This window comes from Cygnus atratus, chromosome 2 (genome assembly GCF_013377495.2).
Source record: "Cygnus atratus isolate AKBS03 ecotype Queensland, Australia chromosome 2, CAtr_DNAZoo_HiC_assembly, whole genome shotgun sequence".
Lineage (NCBI taxonomy): Eukaryota > Metazoa > Chordata > Aves > Anseriformes > Anatidae > Cygnus > Cygnus atratus.
The window spans coordinates 21247935-21265505 of record NC_066363.1 but is presented as its reverse complement, the minus strand read 5'-3'; the positions used below and the strand labels follow the sequence as shown (position 1 = coordinate 21265505).

The following is a 17571-nucleotide window of genomic DNA, read 5'->3' as shown; positions in this document are numbered from 1 at the left end:
CGCAGCTGTGCAATTCTGAGAGTGATGGTGGAAAACCTCCCAGTTTTAAGGAAAAAAATAATCTAGGATGCAGGAAAGCTTGTGTGAATTTCATCAACCAAAAAAAGAGTATGGAAACCCTTAGGGTTTATCATAAAATTGGACTCAAACTGAACTCTAGCTTTTTGTCTAAAGAGTTGACCTTAAAAAAAAAAAGTTAAAAAAAAAATCTTCCTGGTATTTTAATCTCTAAATTATTCTACAATCTCCTTTTTCATTTCAAGTGTATTGAAGGAAGTATAATTTCAAGGATAGAACAGACAAGCACTATTGTCTTCTAACTGTTGTGACTTTTCATGATGTTATATGTGAATTAATAAATAAATAAATAAATAAATTTTAACCTAGCAAAAATTACAATACTTTTTTATGTTTAAACTTCTGGGCTTTTTTTGTTGTTTGATTTTTTTTCCTTTTTCCTAGGTAAGAAAATTAGCTTGTTAGCAATAATGGTTCTGGTAGGTGACAGTCTTCACAATTTTGCTGATGGCTTGGTAATAGGAGCAGCTTTCTCATCCTCAACAGAAACAGGTGTGACAACAACTATTGCTATTTTATGCCATGAAATTCCTCATGAAATGGGTAAGAAATATATATGTGTATTTTTCCTATTTCCTGGTTGACTTTGTAGTTACAACTTTTCCACAGAATTCTTTCCTGTATGACATCAGTAGAAATTGCTTATAACATCATGAACTTTAATGGGTGAAGTGGAACGTATCAGATGGGTATATGAAGAGGTTATGTACTTCTCTTTCCCCTTCACAAAAAGGAGACTTCTGCCATAAATATTGGCTACCATCTCATCTCACCTTCTTCAGATGTAAATGGTGTCAGATCAGAGTGGCCCTTTATTCTCATGTGTATAGAAACAAAAAAATAGGAAGTTGTGAGAAAGAGCCATGTGTGCAAAAACGGGCATTCCTGACACAAGGGCCTATCTGAGTTTTAATATGCAGCAGAGCTATTTAACAATGCAACCTTCATGCTACCCCCATTCCTGCTACTAATCAAGAATCACAAGATAATAAAAGAAGATGTATGACCTATTTTACTAGCAGACAGGACAGTAAGATAGTTCTATTGAAAAAATTCCCCAATTATCGCCTTATTATAAATCTTTCAGTATGGCTGAAGTTGTTCCTGACGTTGTGATGATTAACATACATATAATGGCAAGACTGAGTTGAGAACTTTAGGTTCAGCTTCCTTCCCTCCTTCCCTCCTTCCCTTCTTCCCTCCTTCCTTCTGGAGATTTCTTTTGCTGTCTCTGTAGAAAACTTCCCCAAACAAAAAGTTGGGATGGGGAAATCTTGTAAAACTGGTAACTCTTGTTCAAATTTCAAAGAAAATGTAAAAGTACTGAATACCTAACTCCAAAGCCAGACTTTAATTCTGGTGCAATGGTACCACAGTGTCTAAGTCATATTTCCACATGGATAGAGAAGAATTTTTAAAATTTATTGCTGTGGGCCTCTTATAAGATCATTTATTTTAGAAGGAAAAATATGTGATAGGATTCTGATGTACAGTTTAAAAATCTAAAATCAGTGCAATTGAACTCAATCTGGAATCAGACGGAAATAGTTTTTTCTGACTTGCAGCACCTGTAAAACATTCAAAGACCTTGTAAATATACTCACATGATTTTAACTGGCAAGTTCCCAATCAAGAAAGATTTAGAAACTCTGGGAAAGCATGTGACTTCACTTTTGCATGTATCCAAGTTGGAAATATCACAGAACATCGAGAACTAACAGAAGCCACTCCTGTATACTGTATGCTATCTTTAGGAACAGCTAAACAAATACAAATTATTGTTATTTTTTTTGATACAGGTTGAGTTTATAACCAATTCTATAGAAATCTAAGGGCAGTCCTCCATCCTTCACTGTCTTCTTTGTACATATCTTAATTATTTTACTTCATGTTTTATTACAAAGAATCCTACAAATACATTTATCAGCTAAATAATAATTTTTCTGTCTTCTTTTTTCTCTGTGCAGGAGATTTTGCTGTGCTACTAAGTACTGGGCTCCCCACAAAGATTGCAATTTTGATGAATTTTATAAGTGCACTAACAGCATTCTTAGGGCTTTATATTGGCCTTTCTGTTTCAACTGACCCATGCATTCAAAACTGGATTTTTACAGTTACCGCTGGAATGTTCTTGTATTTATCTTTAGCAGAAATGGTGAGAAATTCTGTCTATTGTTATACTTTCTTTTTGACATATCCACATTACAGATGAGTGTCAGATGAACTTAGAGGGAAAAAATATTCATATAGGCTTCTTGGGAAGAACACATTTGCCATGTACGTGTACAGTGCTTAGATCAATGGTCTGGTTTTATTTGGTGTCACTGCCATTACAGGTGTGATTAGTAATAAAAAGGTGAAATAAAGGCTATAAAGAGAGTAACATATGAGAAAGGCATAGAGGACTTTTAAAAGAGGATTTATATATTGATATAAATCAATATATATTTAGGTCTGCAAGAATTGCTTAAAGATGACTTAAAATAACATTAAAAAAATTGAACCTGCAGGGTTTTTTTTGCTTTTTGTTTGTTTGTTTTTGTTTTTAAATCTTGAATAATTTGGTTATATTTGGTTACATTTTTCTTGTTACTTTTTTTTTCTCTGTATATTCTTCATCCATTACTTCAAGATGAATTTGCAGTTTCTGAACTAAAATACAAGATGCTTAACCTGTGCTCTCTGTGGCCTGCCCTTCTATCTCAGAGAGGTTTGGATGAGTTCCTAAGCAATTAAAAACCTATTATATTGTCTATTTTTTCATATTTTCCATCATTTTTTATAATCCCAGTTCAATAGCAATGATCTAACTATAGAAAAATAAAATCTGAAGACAAAAAAAAATTGGGAGAGAGAATTGGGAGAGAGAGGTCTAAGGGCTGTGCAAGAACATAGTGGAGTCACTCATGTCTCAGGACACATAATTTGTTGAAGAGATGCCTAAACGTTACACTCATAATAACACAGAACTTAATTACCTTGCCAGATTATTATAATTTTAAGTGTCACATGGCTCTTTAACTAATGTATGTTAAGATAAAATTGTTTTCAAGCTCCTGAACAAAGACTGAGTATATTGAGTCATTAGGTCCAGAGGTTGAAAAAAAAAAAAAGGTTTCTCTCCTCATAAACTGTTACCATGCCTTTCCCAAATCTGGCTGTCTCTGTTTTGTTTACTACCACCCCCCACCTCATGCCTATGATATCATTTGCCAGGTTCAGGAATTATACTTGAAACCTCATATGCCACGTCAGTATTATAACCCATTAAAAAATCTACTTGTAATCATTGGCCTTAGACCTTGAGTGCTTTATAGTCCATTTTTTCCTACTGTAACATAAGTAATGTGAATATAAAATGCTCCTAAGAGTTTATGAGGGAATGCCTGAGGATTGTGGATGTGTCAACCGTCCTGACTGAGGCAGTGAATAACAGACAAGAACATTGTGTACCAAGATACCATTGTGTATCTTCTTCTGACACAGAGAAATTTGGAGGTGAGGCTGCCTTCCTATTGAATAATAGGCACGGATTTATTAACATGGTTAAGGACTTAGTCATATCTTTCCTTCAGAGAAGGATCAGGAGGATCAAGCTCCTAGAACAACACCGCATTTTTTCCCGAGTCTTCAAAGCAATGTGCCAGCTGTAAAGCCCAAGAAAATACACAAATTTATGCAGAAAGAGGGTGCACGTTTTTTTCTTGTTCTCAGCTCAACACTGTAACCTTGTTCTTGATGTGAGGAGAAGGAGAAAGAGAGAAAGAGAAAGATCTTACTTCCCTCACCTCCCTGCTATGAACAGTAGGGTTTCCAATCAGTTTTTCTCTGCATTTTGTCAAAAGAACTGCCATTAGGTTGCTCATCTGTTTGCCAAAAGTGCAAGTACTAAGTATCACAGATATTATTTTATTTCAAAAGATTCCTGTAGCATGTTAGGAATCTATAGATCTGAAAAATTTCATGTGTTTGTATAGTACATCTCAAAAGATAATCAGCCATGCTTTATATGTTTTTCAATTTTCTGCATGCAAATAACTTTCATTCTCCGTTGCATTCTCATCTACAAACAGCAATCATCAATGTTCCTTCCAAAGGTGTACAAATACTTAAGGGTGTGCAAAGCATAACTATAATTTTCAGAATTTGTTTTATGGACTTTCACATACTTCCTGTGTTAGTTAAATAAGACTGAACAGTTTCACTGATCTCTGCATTGTGGAACATTGAGGGATATGAGATGGAGGTTCAGTCACAAGACAGCACTGTGAGATTGCTGCACAATCAAGCTTGTACAAAACTACTTTTGTGCTTAACTAAATATTTTTCATTCCTAAAAATGGCATTCTAGCTTCATTAATAAGCAGCATAGACTAATCATTTTAAAAATCTGAGGGGAAGGACAATGGATAAAATGATTTATAGCCTTCATCATTTTTCCCCAAGGAATTTTGCAAAATTTTTCATCTTCATAGCAATTAGGGAAGGCAGAAGGGAGGAATATTTTGATTTGCAAATGTGTATGCACAGGTGAAATATTACAATGCGAACTGATTGTTGGCTTCAAGATATCCATGTAAGTAAAAACCCGTAATACCATGTCTTTAGATTCTGTTTAACCAAAATTAAATCCCCTGAAAAGCAGCTTTTTATGAAAAGTATAGTGAGATTTTTGTGCTTGCCCTCTGTTTAGAGGTCATAACTATAATCATATCATTGCACAATTTCCAAAGATCCTTTCATCGAAAGCATATATTTTCTTTAACATTCATTTAATCTGAAACAAAACTTGAGATATCAATACATGGAGCGGAACAGACCAACTCACTCTTAATGAATTGCTTCTTTGATAAAATGTCCTCTTTTCCTCTTGAGAAACAAACCTGCAAATCCTTAATCAGCCTTTTAAATGAGTATCTATGAAGTAACCATTATGGATAAATATTTATGAATTCACCTGCATTGTATTAAACCCTAAGGACTGGGAGATCATTTCTGAGTGATTGTTCAAATCCTATAGGCTTATATGGTTACTGACCAAAAAAACTTACTGTCTAATTTGAAAGGTGGAAGATAGAAGCAAGAAAGAGAATAAAGGTATCAAAAAAATGTGAGCTAGCCAACCACTCCCTGCCTGAGGCACCTAACTGAAGTTTTCTCTGACTAACCTTAAACTTATCTTTTGGATTTTGGAGACAAAGGGGTATTTTTAAAGAGGCTTATTGTGCTGGTGTGGCACAACAGCACAGCCATACCATTTGTGGCACAACATCACAGCCATACCATATGTGCCCCAGCTTGGTAGAACTCGTGTTTAACCAGCCCATGGCTTAGAGCCCTCATACCTTCAGTCAGCATGGTGCTTACTAATTCTTCCTGTACTCATGATAAAAATATAAGCTGAAGTAGGAATAGAGTAGTCCTTCAGTTAACAGTAACTCTTTGGCCTCCAACAGACTTCAAGCATTTGCAAGTGTGATGGCATCCAATAGCTTGGTTATGGTGCTATTAAATTCTGGTGTTGCGCACCTGCCAATGGAATAGCCTTATGCTTCCCAACTGGAAGCATTTCCCTGCTGTGCCACATGCATTCTGTGCATGCAAGTTTACAAAGAGTAGGGGAACCATCACTGATACTGTGGCAGCAGTTAGCTTTTATTTTCAAAGAGATAAGCAGAGATGTCACACTAGGTAAAGCTATAAAAATGATCTGTGCATTTTTTAAGAAGCATATAGGTTAAGTAGAGGGAGTAGAGATCTGCACTGGACACAGGAATGGTACTGCCTGCAGAGAATTCCTTTTTAAAACTTTCTTAGCAACCTATTTTTCCATGTGTATACCATAAGTCAGCAGTGACACCAATAAGAGAAAATAGTGGCTTTTGCAGTGGAAGGGGGAAAAGTTTTCTCTTGTACATGGTCAGAGAACTTGTTCATCTATGTGCTGGGGAAGAAGGTAAAATAGACTGATTATAAAGATAAATTAGAAAGAACAAAGGTCTGGACTGAAAGCCTGGATTCAGGCCTAAGCTGTAATTAACCGTTTTTATTTATAAACAAAACAAAAACCACATGCTCTGAACACTTACAAGATGACAGTTCAGATTTTGATTTACATCAGAATTCTGAGGTGTTTACATTTGCTCTAGGTTAAATGCTTCTGAAGCCCCTTAAATATAAATTAAATATAACTGCACGAGTTTTTAAAATGCAGATTTGTACCATAATTTAAACTGCTGCCCAGTAGTTGCAAAGATTTAGGGCTTCTGGGTTTGCCTGTTATTTTTATGCAAAATGTTAAAGTGTGGGCAGATTTTTCACTCTAAAGCCTTCATTTGGGCCCATATCAACTTCCAAAGAAAGAGGAGTGCCAAAGAAGCAGATCCAGAGACCCCACTCTGACAGAGGGAAGGACGAGCATAACAGCAAATAGGTGTAAATGTGCCCCATCAGCCTCCTTGCTCAGCACCACTCCACTGTCTCCCAGTGGCTGATGCTGTTACAGCGTGTGTGAGGAGGCTCTAAAAGAGCAAACAAAATAAGTGGCTTCATTCCAGCACAGGCTGTGAGTGGAGCAGGAAGGCAAAGCAATGGGAAAGTGCCAGGACAACTCACTCAATTTTTTGCATATTTTAATTTGTTTTGAAGTTCTCAAAAAAATAGACAAAAACAAACAAACAACAACAACAAAATAAAAATTAAAAAGTGCAGTGCCAGGCAATTACTCTATCTTTATTTCCAAAATGGATGTGAAAATAGCAGCAGTTGTTAGTATCTCCCCTGGTGTCCACAATACACAATGCATGAATACTAAGAGAGTCTGAGCCTGAGGCATTATTTTCACAGGCTCTATTGAGACATACATTTTGTTTAAAACTTTGATAAAAGATCATGTAGGGTGGAAGGTCAACATGTAAGTAGCTTCTAATATGATTATAAACAGCTGCTGCTCTTTTACTTGATTTAAAACTTTCATAGAAAAATATTAAAGGTATTTACTTTCCAGCATATTAAAAAAAAAAAAAATCTGTTTTCTACTTATGTACTTACCAAAGCCCAAGTAAATAGGAGCGCTGCCAGTTATTTCAGCGAGAGCAGGATTGACCCTATATATAGGACAGAAACAAAATAACTCAAACTAGTTTATTTCCACAAAAGGGAATCACTAATTTTACTAAATAAGCATTTCCTTACAGACAGCTGTATAAAATTACTAAGAACTATTGAGAAGTTAAGAAATTTTGGAATCTCATTTATATTTCTTTTTGGTATTAGTAAAAGAACCAAAATGGGTAGAATTTTATTAATTTAAATATTTCACAGTCAAGATCTGTGTCATTACAATGTACAGAACATGCAACAGATTAATAGCTATATTCAGAAACACAGTATTTTGAAACTTTTTCTAATGAAGTTTGTCATGTTTTCCCATAAGACTTTTTTTCCCAGAGATGAATATATCTGGCTCTCATTCTGGTGTCTTATTCTTTTTTTAGCTTCCTGAAATGACTCATATTCAGACACGGCGACCCTGGTTGATGTTTCTCCTACAGAACCTTGGATTACTATTAGGCTGGCTCTGCCTCTTACTTTTGGCTATATATGAACAGAAAATTAAAATATGAGTTTTCCATCAGAAATCTTGAAGTACCACTTACGACAGTGGATAGCATTATTCACAGTTGTGTCATGTCTGTTATAGTGATATATAAATTAAGTTGTTGGGATTTTTATATCTGAACAGTAGATAACTATTTTACTTTATTAACTTATTGTTCAGATGATTTTTTTTTGTAGACATGAATGTTTAGAATTATATTTTATTTGTTACTGAGTTTACCAGATCCCATGCTCAAACTCACAGGAGCTTTTGATTAGTTTTTATTGAGACTGTTCTAGTTGAATGCTCTAAGTGATCTCTGCCAGTCTGATTGAAGAAAGAATAAAACACTTTTATATGCAATAATTAAAGTGGACTAACCATATTTGCATAATTTGAAACAGAAAAGTTTGTTGCCTCATAGGAATAAATGTATTTACATAAAACTAAAAAGTATAACAAAACTAAACTGTTAAATGCATACAGCAATCTCTTTATAGTATATTCATTATTTATTTTGCCAGCATAATGATCCTTGTTAGTCGTAAATCACTGGTCCACTGTAGTAGGTAGAAAATGATGAGTGTAAGTGCTTTTCTGACTGTTGCATAGTTTGTCATACACATGATGGAATTGTGACAGTCAAGCACTGGACCATAATAATTGTCATAGTAACCACCTTCTGCTCCCACTCCTGACAGATGTTTGAGAAATATTATAAGAAAAGTTGAAAGGATTTCTTCCCCAATATCCCTTCCAGCCTTCTCAAATCAAGGGATTCCTTGAGCCAGATGTTGCTTTTGAGCCATCACGTTTAATAAACTCCAATAGTGCCTTCCAGCCAGCAATTAGCTTATTCATACAAATGCGATGTGCATTGTGCAAAGAACTTTTTCAGTTGTCTAAAGTGTATATAGTTTTGCTCTCTTAGGGTCTGACTCCTTCTAACTGAGTGATTTTTGTGTAATTAGTCCTCTTGATTTCATGGGAATTCTGCGTAAGTTACAGATGACTCATTTAATTTTGTGTTACAGAATCAAGCCTGAAACAAATATACAGATTATGTCCTGATTCTGAGGTGCTGAGCAGCTTCCAGGAGGTACTGAGCAGCACTCAGCTCTGTGATTTCTATTACCAAGATGCTGTCATTTTTTGGCATAAGGAATCCTCCCCTACCTAATTTATGCTTTTATATGAGAGTTGAGGCGCATTTTTTCTCCCTTCTCTCATGTGTGTTAATAAGGAGAGCAAGTTACAGAACAAACTTATATTCTTTATACAAACAGGTGCATACTTTTCTTCCTTGTCTTAATTAACTTTGAAAAACAGCTACATTATGATACTTTTCACTTCTCAAAATGTTTTGTGCATGTATTTCACAACTTCTACTGAAGGTACAATTATTCCCATATTACAGAGATCAGACTCTATATTAGAGCAGTATCAGTTCTCAAAGGCTTCATGGGTACCACACTATCTTAACATCAAAATTTAAAATGAAAATAAGTGTGATTTTTATTGTTTAGAACAGCCTAGGTTCATGGGCTTGTGGACTCCTGGTCCTCCACAGGCCACCCTTAGATCATTTTAAAGGTAGCTATGTACTCATTTTCAGTGCCTGTAAATTATGGGAATCTCTAGCAAATACCCCAATGCACATCTAAGTGTACATATACATACCTTCAAAAACCTCGTCACAAACAATTTATCCAAGGTCACACAGGAAGTTTCTATCTGGCTAGGGAAATGAACCAAGCTGTTTAAAGTCCCAAAGTAAAATACAAACCTGTTTTATGTAGGTGTGCAAATATTATGACTGCTTTTTTCTGTGGGTTTAACTTTGAAAGCTGCCTCGTCAGCTGAGAAGTCCTAGCTGATGCTTCTCTTCAAAGGTTTCATTTTTCAGGAGTTTGTGCTTGTTTTTAGGAAGGTAAGATTTTTTTTTTTTAAAATGTTTTTCCAGTATTTCATCTGTTTGTATTGGCACGAATTCAATGACCTTCAGCTGTGGCAGTCAATTCAAGCAATAGAAGGACACCACTGAACGTAAGCAAAATCTATTCTTGTATCAGATGGTGCAAATGAATATTGGAAACTTGTTATTTCAAAGAGCAGAGCTACTGTACTTTGTTTATATATGCTTAATGCTCCCTACAACAGGAAACAAGATTACCGACATGATCATGTTTTGGCAATATTATTATATTCTGAAATATTTTTTTATCATCAATGTGTCAGAGAGAGGGCAAGTAATTTCTGGCACTGTGTTCTTTGAAGTTGCATACAAGCATAAGTTCACGTCCTGACATGATCTGTGAGCATACTGCATTTGCATCAACCCATTCAGAAAATACTATCTTTTGGCTACATATATATTTATCAGATTTTTTTCATCACACTAAACAAGCAAGTGTATTCATACAGCTTCCGCCTCATGCACAAATGCATCAATCAGAATGCCAGTTACTCTATTTCTGCTGCAGAGTTGTCCTGTTTCTGTGGTGTTTATCAGTACGTGAGCAATTCAGTCACCATTTTGACTTGGTACCAAGTCTGAATACCCAGTCTCATTAGCCCATAGACGTTTGAATTCTTACGGTACCTATGAGAGAACTTTTGCTTCTGCTTAAAGTTGGTTACTCTGCTTTAATTCTCCTGGCATTAGTATGTTTAAAATTGGATACTGAAGAAGGAGCATTACCAGACATAAAGCAAAACTAGACTGTATTTCAGGAACAATGCATTTTACAGGGTATTGGAAACTATTTTATAGGTCACTGAATTTGAAAACTAGATAAATTTAAATCTGAAGGATTCATCTTTTTGTCAATGTTCTCTGGAAAGCCCAAGAAAAAAGAGAGAAGAATATGGTTTTGTGTCCTCGCAAGAGGGAAGGTGGTACAAAAGTATTCCTATGATGCATTCTCTTTTTGTTTGTTTTAAATACTGTAGAGTTTATTCATACAGATTTCAAACAAGGCTCTATTTAAAGCCAGATATTTCTTTCTGTTCCTCCAAACCTAACAGACAGAGAGCATAATATGCCAATGTTTTCATTGAGTCAAATCCTGAGTAAGGGCTGCAGAACTTCATCACTTGCAGCCTCTAAATCATGGCTGGGTATCTCTCTAAGAGGCATGCAATTACTCAAACAGATGTTATGTGCTTGATGGAGAGATTACTTGGTGAGGTTTTACAGCCTGTCAGGCAGTTCTGACTAGATAATCATAATGTTCCTTTGAAACCGTAAAATATATGAATCTATAGATACAGGATTTTTTCTGCAAGAAGAGGGTTAGTATTTCTCTCTTTCATCTATTCTTAGTTTTCAGACACTTTCATGATGAAAAAAAAAATTGCTTTCCTACATACACAGAAAATGAGAGAAAAAGGAAGGTTGAAAGAATTTGTTTGCTACAGTATCTTTTCCTGGAAGTTAAGCCGTAGAAGGCCTCATAAAAAATGCTTCCAACTCCAAACTATAAGGGATCCTAAGCATAAGAGAGTTGACTTTGTACCTCTCTTTTTTTGTATATGTTACACATTGTCCAGTGACTCTTAAGATAAATAGTACCTTCTTTGCAGCCAGCTATCCCAATGCCCTTAGAAAGTTTCTGGAGCTCATCTGCATGTTTTAAATACTGCCGTCTATTCTGCTGTTGTATTTTATGCTTTAAACAGGAAGGTGGCATTTCTCCAGAGACAAAAAAATGCCTTTTTAATGTAGGAGAACATGGTTGGTTTTGAAACAGCAACCCACCCTTAGCAAATATATTTGGATTGTTTTTCTTTCACTTTGCCATTGCATTGGAGAATGTGTATTATCATTGTAACAATGTTTGGCCTGCATCTGGAAACCAACAACAGGTTTACACCAAAGTGAGGATTAGGGCTGATAATTTTATAATAAGGGATTACTCTGTCAATGTTATTAGCTTCTCTTGCTTTACCGTAACCTGTTGTCAAGTCTTATCTTAAAAATAAGCTGCCTTCTATTATGATTGCAGCCTTAGGAATGTGACTGCAGAAAATACAAGCAGTAGTTACACAATGGCTTTAATCAAAACAAAAACTCCTGTAATTTATTTTGCTAGGGCCACCTTCATTCCGTTCTCCCAAGAGAAGCAAAAGATCCACATGCAGCACTGCTGCCGCGGGTCACGCAGGGGAACGTAAGAAGTGCCTTCTTCCTTTTATGTCTCTGATAACGGTCCGGAGCACAACGGGAGACGCTGTATAGCAGCCCCATCGTATTGAAGTCACTGCCAAGCTCCCATCGCCGGCAGCGCAGAACAACATCCTGGAGCTGGTGGGGGTGCGGGAATTGCAGAGGGCCGGCGCTGCTTCCTCTGCAGAGATGACAGGAGACAGAGCAGGCAGGGTAGCTCTGCAGCTCTCCGAGAGGCCTTCCTGCAGCTCCCCCGTACCGCAGCGGGCATTTTGACGGCTGCAGAGAAAGGATCAAAGGTTTTATAGCTGTCTCTGCGGCGTCCTGAAGGGACTCACTTCAGGGCAAATTCTCAGACGGTACGTGTAGTCTTGGCTTTGGGTGCCAAGGATATCGTGAAAGTGATCTGGCTGATAACCCTGTGAGTGCAGGCTCGGGCTGTGCACTCCACAGCACCCCAGTGATCCAGTGCTGTAGACATGTCTGTATGTGACATCATTTTCATCCCATTGAAGCTGGCTTGGGAACCCTTCCTCATCCTTTTCCCAGGGGCCAGCAGAGACTATCCTGGCCTATCCCATGACAGAGAGGAGGTGGGTATAAGTGACTAGAGCAGGCGATTATTGTGACACATCTCAGTCTTAATTTAAGACCACAGTAATTTCTGCTCTCTTTTCATGGCCTCTACACTGAAGTGGAATCATCAGGACAACTGGTCTGTTGGGTAGGTGCCCAGGTTGCCCTCACCAATGTAGGTGGTGGGCAAGCAGCACCCATGTCCCAGGCCAGACAACTGTTTCAGGGTATCCCAGGTGTCTCTGTCATTGCCTACCAGACACGATATCCACCGGCACACCATCTCTCACAAAAACTCTTTTTGGCTTCTCTGGCAAGGACTTTCTAGAATTTGCCATATCACCTGCTTGTCTCTGGTATGCAAATATCACAATCCATAAAATAGTCCTATATATGTGCTCTTACCTGGCATTCTCTTTCAGCATCCATACTGATGGTTTTGTAGCTATGTGTTGCAAATACTTGTGACTTCTGAAATTCAGAAAGAGCAACACAACACTGGAAATTTCACTGAGACCTATGCAGAAGTAGAGATTATTATCTACACCATGGTGCCAGCAATTTTATTCTTCTTATTCTAGAGACACTGCTATGAGCACTAGACATAAGGACAAGTCCTTCTTTTGTATCCATGCTGAAGTGTGTTGGTTTAGTCTTGGTGGTCTTGGGTGGTTTTATCGATAGCAACTGTACTGTGTCCTAATTTCAGGACTTCAAAGTCATCTTCATATTTCTGTGCAAATGTTTAGTTTTAGCTCTGGAGCAAGAGCACACCTACTTTCTGGATGCTGTCCTAATCCAAAAGGGTATGGGCATTGCATTTGTGAAGTTCACACACAGAAGTTGTCTATATGCATGCTACAGCAGTTCAAAAGCAAGCAGCTGTAATCATCAGCAAGTTCAGAAGGGCATAACTGGACAGTATACGTCTGTTTGATATGTCCAGGACAGCATAGCAGCATAGATAGAAAATGACATCCACAGCTCAGCTAAAGGAAGAATGCAATTCATTCTGGAAGTACCATACACATGAGGAGTCCAATGAATATTAGAATCATTCTGTCATTCTCCTGGACCTCACTAATGATCATTTCTAGTGCACCTTGAATAAGGCTTCAGAAGGAAAGATGCAATGGAAAATAAGTCTGCTTCTTTAATTTGGTGAAGAAATGAATACAAGTGGTGATGCACTCTAAATTGCATCGTGATTCATCATCGTGTACAAATGCAAAGCATCTCCTTTTCCACTTGGAGACAAACAGGGCAAAACAGATACATACCAGAAAAGCCAGAACAAGGAAACGTCTAGGGAGAAAGTTCTTGTAGTTGATAGGGTAAATGCCGAAAGAAACAACAAATATATAAAGCAAATCAGCTCCTCCGCATTGTAGTTCATTCTCTTTGGCAAACATTAAACCCACACAATTCTCTACAAATGTTGCTTGAAAATATCGTGTCTAAGAAGTAGAGCTTCAACACTGGAAATAGTTTAAATATTACAAAACAGATGACATTTAATAACTCTCAAACTTGAGACATGCATTGAAAATATGATCCATATGTTCATAGCAATATATTTTGGAAAATACATATTCATAGTTGATTAAATCAGTACAATTTCATGTGCAAGATTTCAATTCCATCTGAAGTAATGAGAAATGAAAAAACTTATGAAAGCATAGTCCATCTTCTAACATTTCCTACTACCAAACCCCCTACTTTTTAATTTGGCTTGTTGTGCTTGTAATTAACATGAATATGCCGTTTGTCTAGACAACAGAGTAGCTGACTGTCTGGCATAGTGTTATGTGGCATTATTAGAGTGTACTAAGAAAGCACATGACTGTTGAAAATTCTTTTCTAGCACGTAATATTTTAATATGCCATCAAAATTCTTAGGTTGTATTGTACTTAAATAACCCTCCACCCTCGACCTTGATTCTCCTTTATGGAGATGTGTTTTTTAGAAATAATTACATGCACTTCACTCAAGGGCTATGGTGTCTTCTTTTTTTTTTTCTTTCTTTCTTTTCCTTCCTCTCCTTGCCTCCCTTCCCCCCAGAATAAGCTCTGCTATGTGCTAAGTTTCAGTATTGGTGGACAAAACCTAATTTGTTAGATCTTTTTCCAGACATTTCATAATTATAGCATGTGTAGGATTATGGGCTGGAGGGACCTCAGAAAGGATGCTCTGAATTCTAAGGAAGCATAACTAGAGCTAGAACAGTTCCTACCCACTTTCTGTTGATATCAGAAAACACATTCCAGCTTTCTGAGCATACCTAACAAAAGAAAAATAAAAAGATTTAATTGATGGTACAAATACCAGCACTGGTATTCAGCAGTAAGTTTACACCAGAATGCAAATGATCAGATCTCCTGCACTTCTTCAATCACTGTTTTTTGAAGTCATTGCTTCCCAGCTGAGACATAAGCTGACACTGGACATGTGCCCAATCTTTTTTTTATTTTTCTGCAAAACAATAACTAACCACTTTCACTTTTACTGCATGCTAGCATTACATATGAAGACATAGAAAAACAGTTTCTAATAATGGATAGCCATCTGATTTGAGCAATGTGAACTGAAAATTGCTGATGACCTGAAGTAGCTACTAATGAACCTACAATACAGTCTTGCAGCTTACAGTTCTGGCATGAATGTAAACCATAGCCTTAACAAGAGTTAGACTGTTTGATTCTCTTGTATCTCTCATATATGATATATTTCATATCTTTCTCCAGGATTCGCAACACAAAAGGCATCCCAGATTCAAGACAGTAAGAACAAACCTATAGGTCCATAGCTTACTCAAGAACTACTTGTCTGTATGTTCAAAATGGATATTTCAATAGTAAAAAGTCCCCTTCCTTTCTTCTGCACTTATTTATGCCCTACTTATGTCAGAAGTGGCTGCATTTGACAACAAATTGTTAAGTTTGTTCCCCAGCAAAGGTAGTGGTTTCCATGGTAAGAAACAGAAAGCCTTGGCAGAAGGGACATTCACGTTCGCTGTACATATGTTTATAAAATAGCCTCAGATTCAGAGTTCACTCTCTAATGATTTTAATAACCAGTCAGAATTACTGAGAATTATAGTGTGTAAATGCATAAACCACTTCTGAGTTCTCAGGTCATTTTTTTTACTGGTGAAACATTACTAAAAGTGATAATTTCTGTTTTATACTATTTGAAACAAAAGCAAACATGCACTTTTTCATGTCTTTGTAACAACAACAACAAAATAAATAAATAAAAACCATAAGTCTGCAGAAAGCAACTATTGCTGTGATCTACATGATAAGGAGATCATCTGAAATACAGCCGACAGCCAGCACGGTTTCTTGAGCACTGAAAGTTCCTAGGCAGTATGTTTGATGAAAAACACATTGCATGTTCATTTATCCCCTATGTCTATTTAAAATGTAAGATATAAACATCTTTTCTATGAACACGCTCAACAAACCTATATCTGGTTTGCATCCTTCAGTCACTACAATGACATTTTGTTAGCTAATCCATTGTGGAACTGAGTTTTAGCAAAATAGAAGCAAACTCAATTTGTTAAGTTTAACCTGATCATGTAATACCCTTCCAGTAAGTCTACCAGGGTAATTTTGCCTGCCTTATGTTATTACTTTCTGGTGACAGATAGGCTGGTGCAAATAGTTCTTCCTTAATTAATCTTCTCCAAATGGAAGAAAGAAAGAAAGAAGGAAAGAAAGAAGGAAGGAAAGAAGGAAGGAAAGAAAGAAGGAAAGAAGGAAGGAAGGAAGGAAGGAAGGAAGGAGGAGAGAAAGAGAAAGAGAAAGAAAGAGAAAGAAAGAGAGAAAGAGAAAGAGAAAGAGAAAGAGAGAGAAAGAGAAAGAAAGAGAGAAAGAGAAAGAAAGAGAAAGAGAAAGAGAAAGAGAAAGAGAAAGAGAAAGAGAAAGAGAAAGAGAAAGAGAAAGAGAAAGAGAAAGAGAAAGAGAAAGAGAAAGAGAAAGAGAAAGAGAAAGAAAGAGAAAGAAAGAAAGTTGAAAGTAAAGTTCTAAATGCACGGTATTACACCTTATATTGTAAAAGGGTCCTTGTGACTTTTAGCTCTATGAAGATCAAATAAGAAAACACAAAACCCCTTGCAATGAAAGAGAAAAGCAGTGCTTGATATCTCTGTGACTACGTGTCTATTAAATAATTATCATGAGTGACAGCGTAGTGATTTTGACACTACATTGCTTTTCTTTACCTGTTGGCGACATGCTCATATACCGTTATCACTCTAATTATACAGTTTTTCTTATTACCTACCTAAATGATAAAGGAATTAATCAAGCTCTTTCAGGGAAAATCTAATGAAGAGGGAAACTCCTCCCCAGAACAGATTTTTCCATGACTTTTCAGTCATATTATCCTATCAGCTGAGCTCTGGATCTAGTAAACTGGATATAAATCTCTCCTGAGGACACACATCTTATCTTTCAAAGATCTGAACAAAGTTACTCTTCTTTTCTAGAGGCTGTCTGAAGGAGGTCTTTCTGCCAAATTTTATAAATCAGCATGACAAATTAGAATGCTCACCAGTTAGGGGGAGTCTAGTCCCAATACCAGAGACTTCTTATGCATTTTCTCTGTGGAGTATGCAACATAACAAACAGAAACTGTTCTTGGAGCAGACTAGAGTCTAGACACGAGTCTAGACACAAGTCTGGACACCTGAGAACCAAAGTGGAGTCAGGTCTGGAAGTTGACTAGTCCAATCCACTTGCTCAGAGCATTCTCAGCTACAGCAAGTTACCCAAGGCTTTGTCCAGTTCAGTTTTGAGAATTTCTGAGGATGATGACTGTATACCCTCTCTGGGCAATGTGTTCAGTTACCTTCATAGTAAAAATGATTTTTTTCTTATGCTTAAGTAAAATTTCCTGTATTTCCAGGATGACATGTCTTGTCACTAGATACCACTGAGAAGAGTCTGGCTCCATCACCTTTTCTCTTTCATGTTTAGGATAGGATAGGATAGGATAGGATAGGATAGGATAGGATAGGATAGGATAGGATAGGATAGGATAGGATAGGACAGGACTGTTGGAAGAGACATACAAAAATCAAGGCCTGATCCCTGCAGGGCTGACCACAAGCTGAAACATGTTACTGAGGACATTGTCCAA

The 17571-nt window shown here is 36.8% G+C and overlaps 1 protein-coding gene across 2 annotated transcripts in view; it reads left to right on the top strand.

Annotated features, from left to right (window-relative positions):
* The window catches only part of SLC39A12 (solute carrier family 39 member 12), a 37668-nt gene extending 29637 nt beyond the window's left edge, over nucleotides 1–8031 (top strand). For both annotated transcript variants that reach the window (XM_035545362.2, XM_035545363.2), the window contains 3 exons: nucleotides 463–621; nucleotides 2046–2233; nucleotides 7575–8031. In XM_035545362.2, coding sequence (XP_035401255.1) covers nucleotides 463–621; nucleotides 2046–2233; nucleotides 7575–7703 — 476 coding nt within the window. In that variant the 3' untranslated portion in view covers nucleotides 7704–8031. The remainder of the gene's footprint in view (nucleotides 1–462; nucleotides 622–2045; nucleotides 2234–7574) is intronic.
* The last annotated feature ends 9540 nt before the right edge of the window (nucleotides 8032–17571 follow it).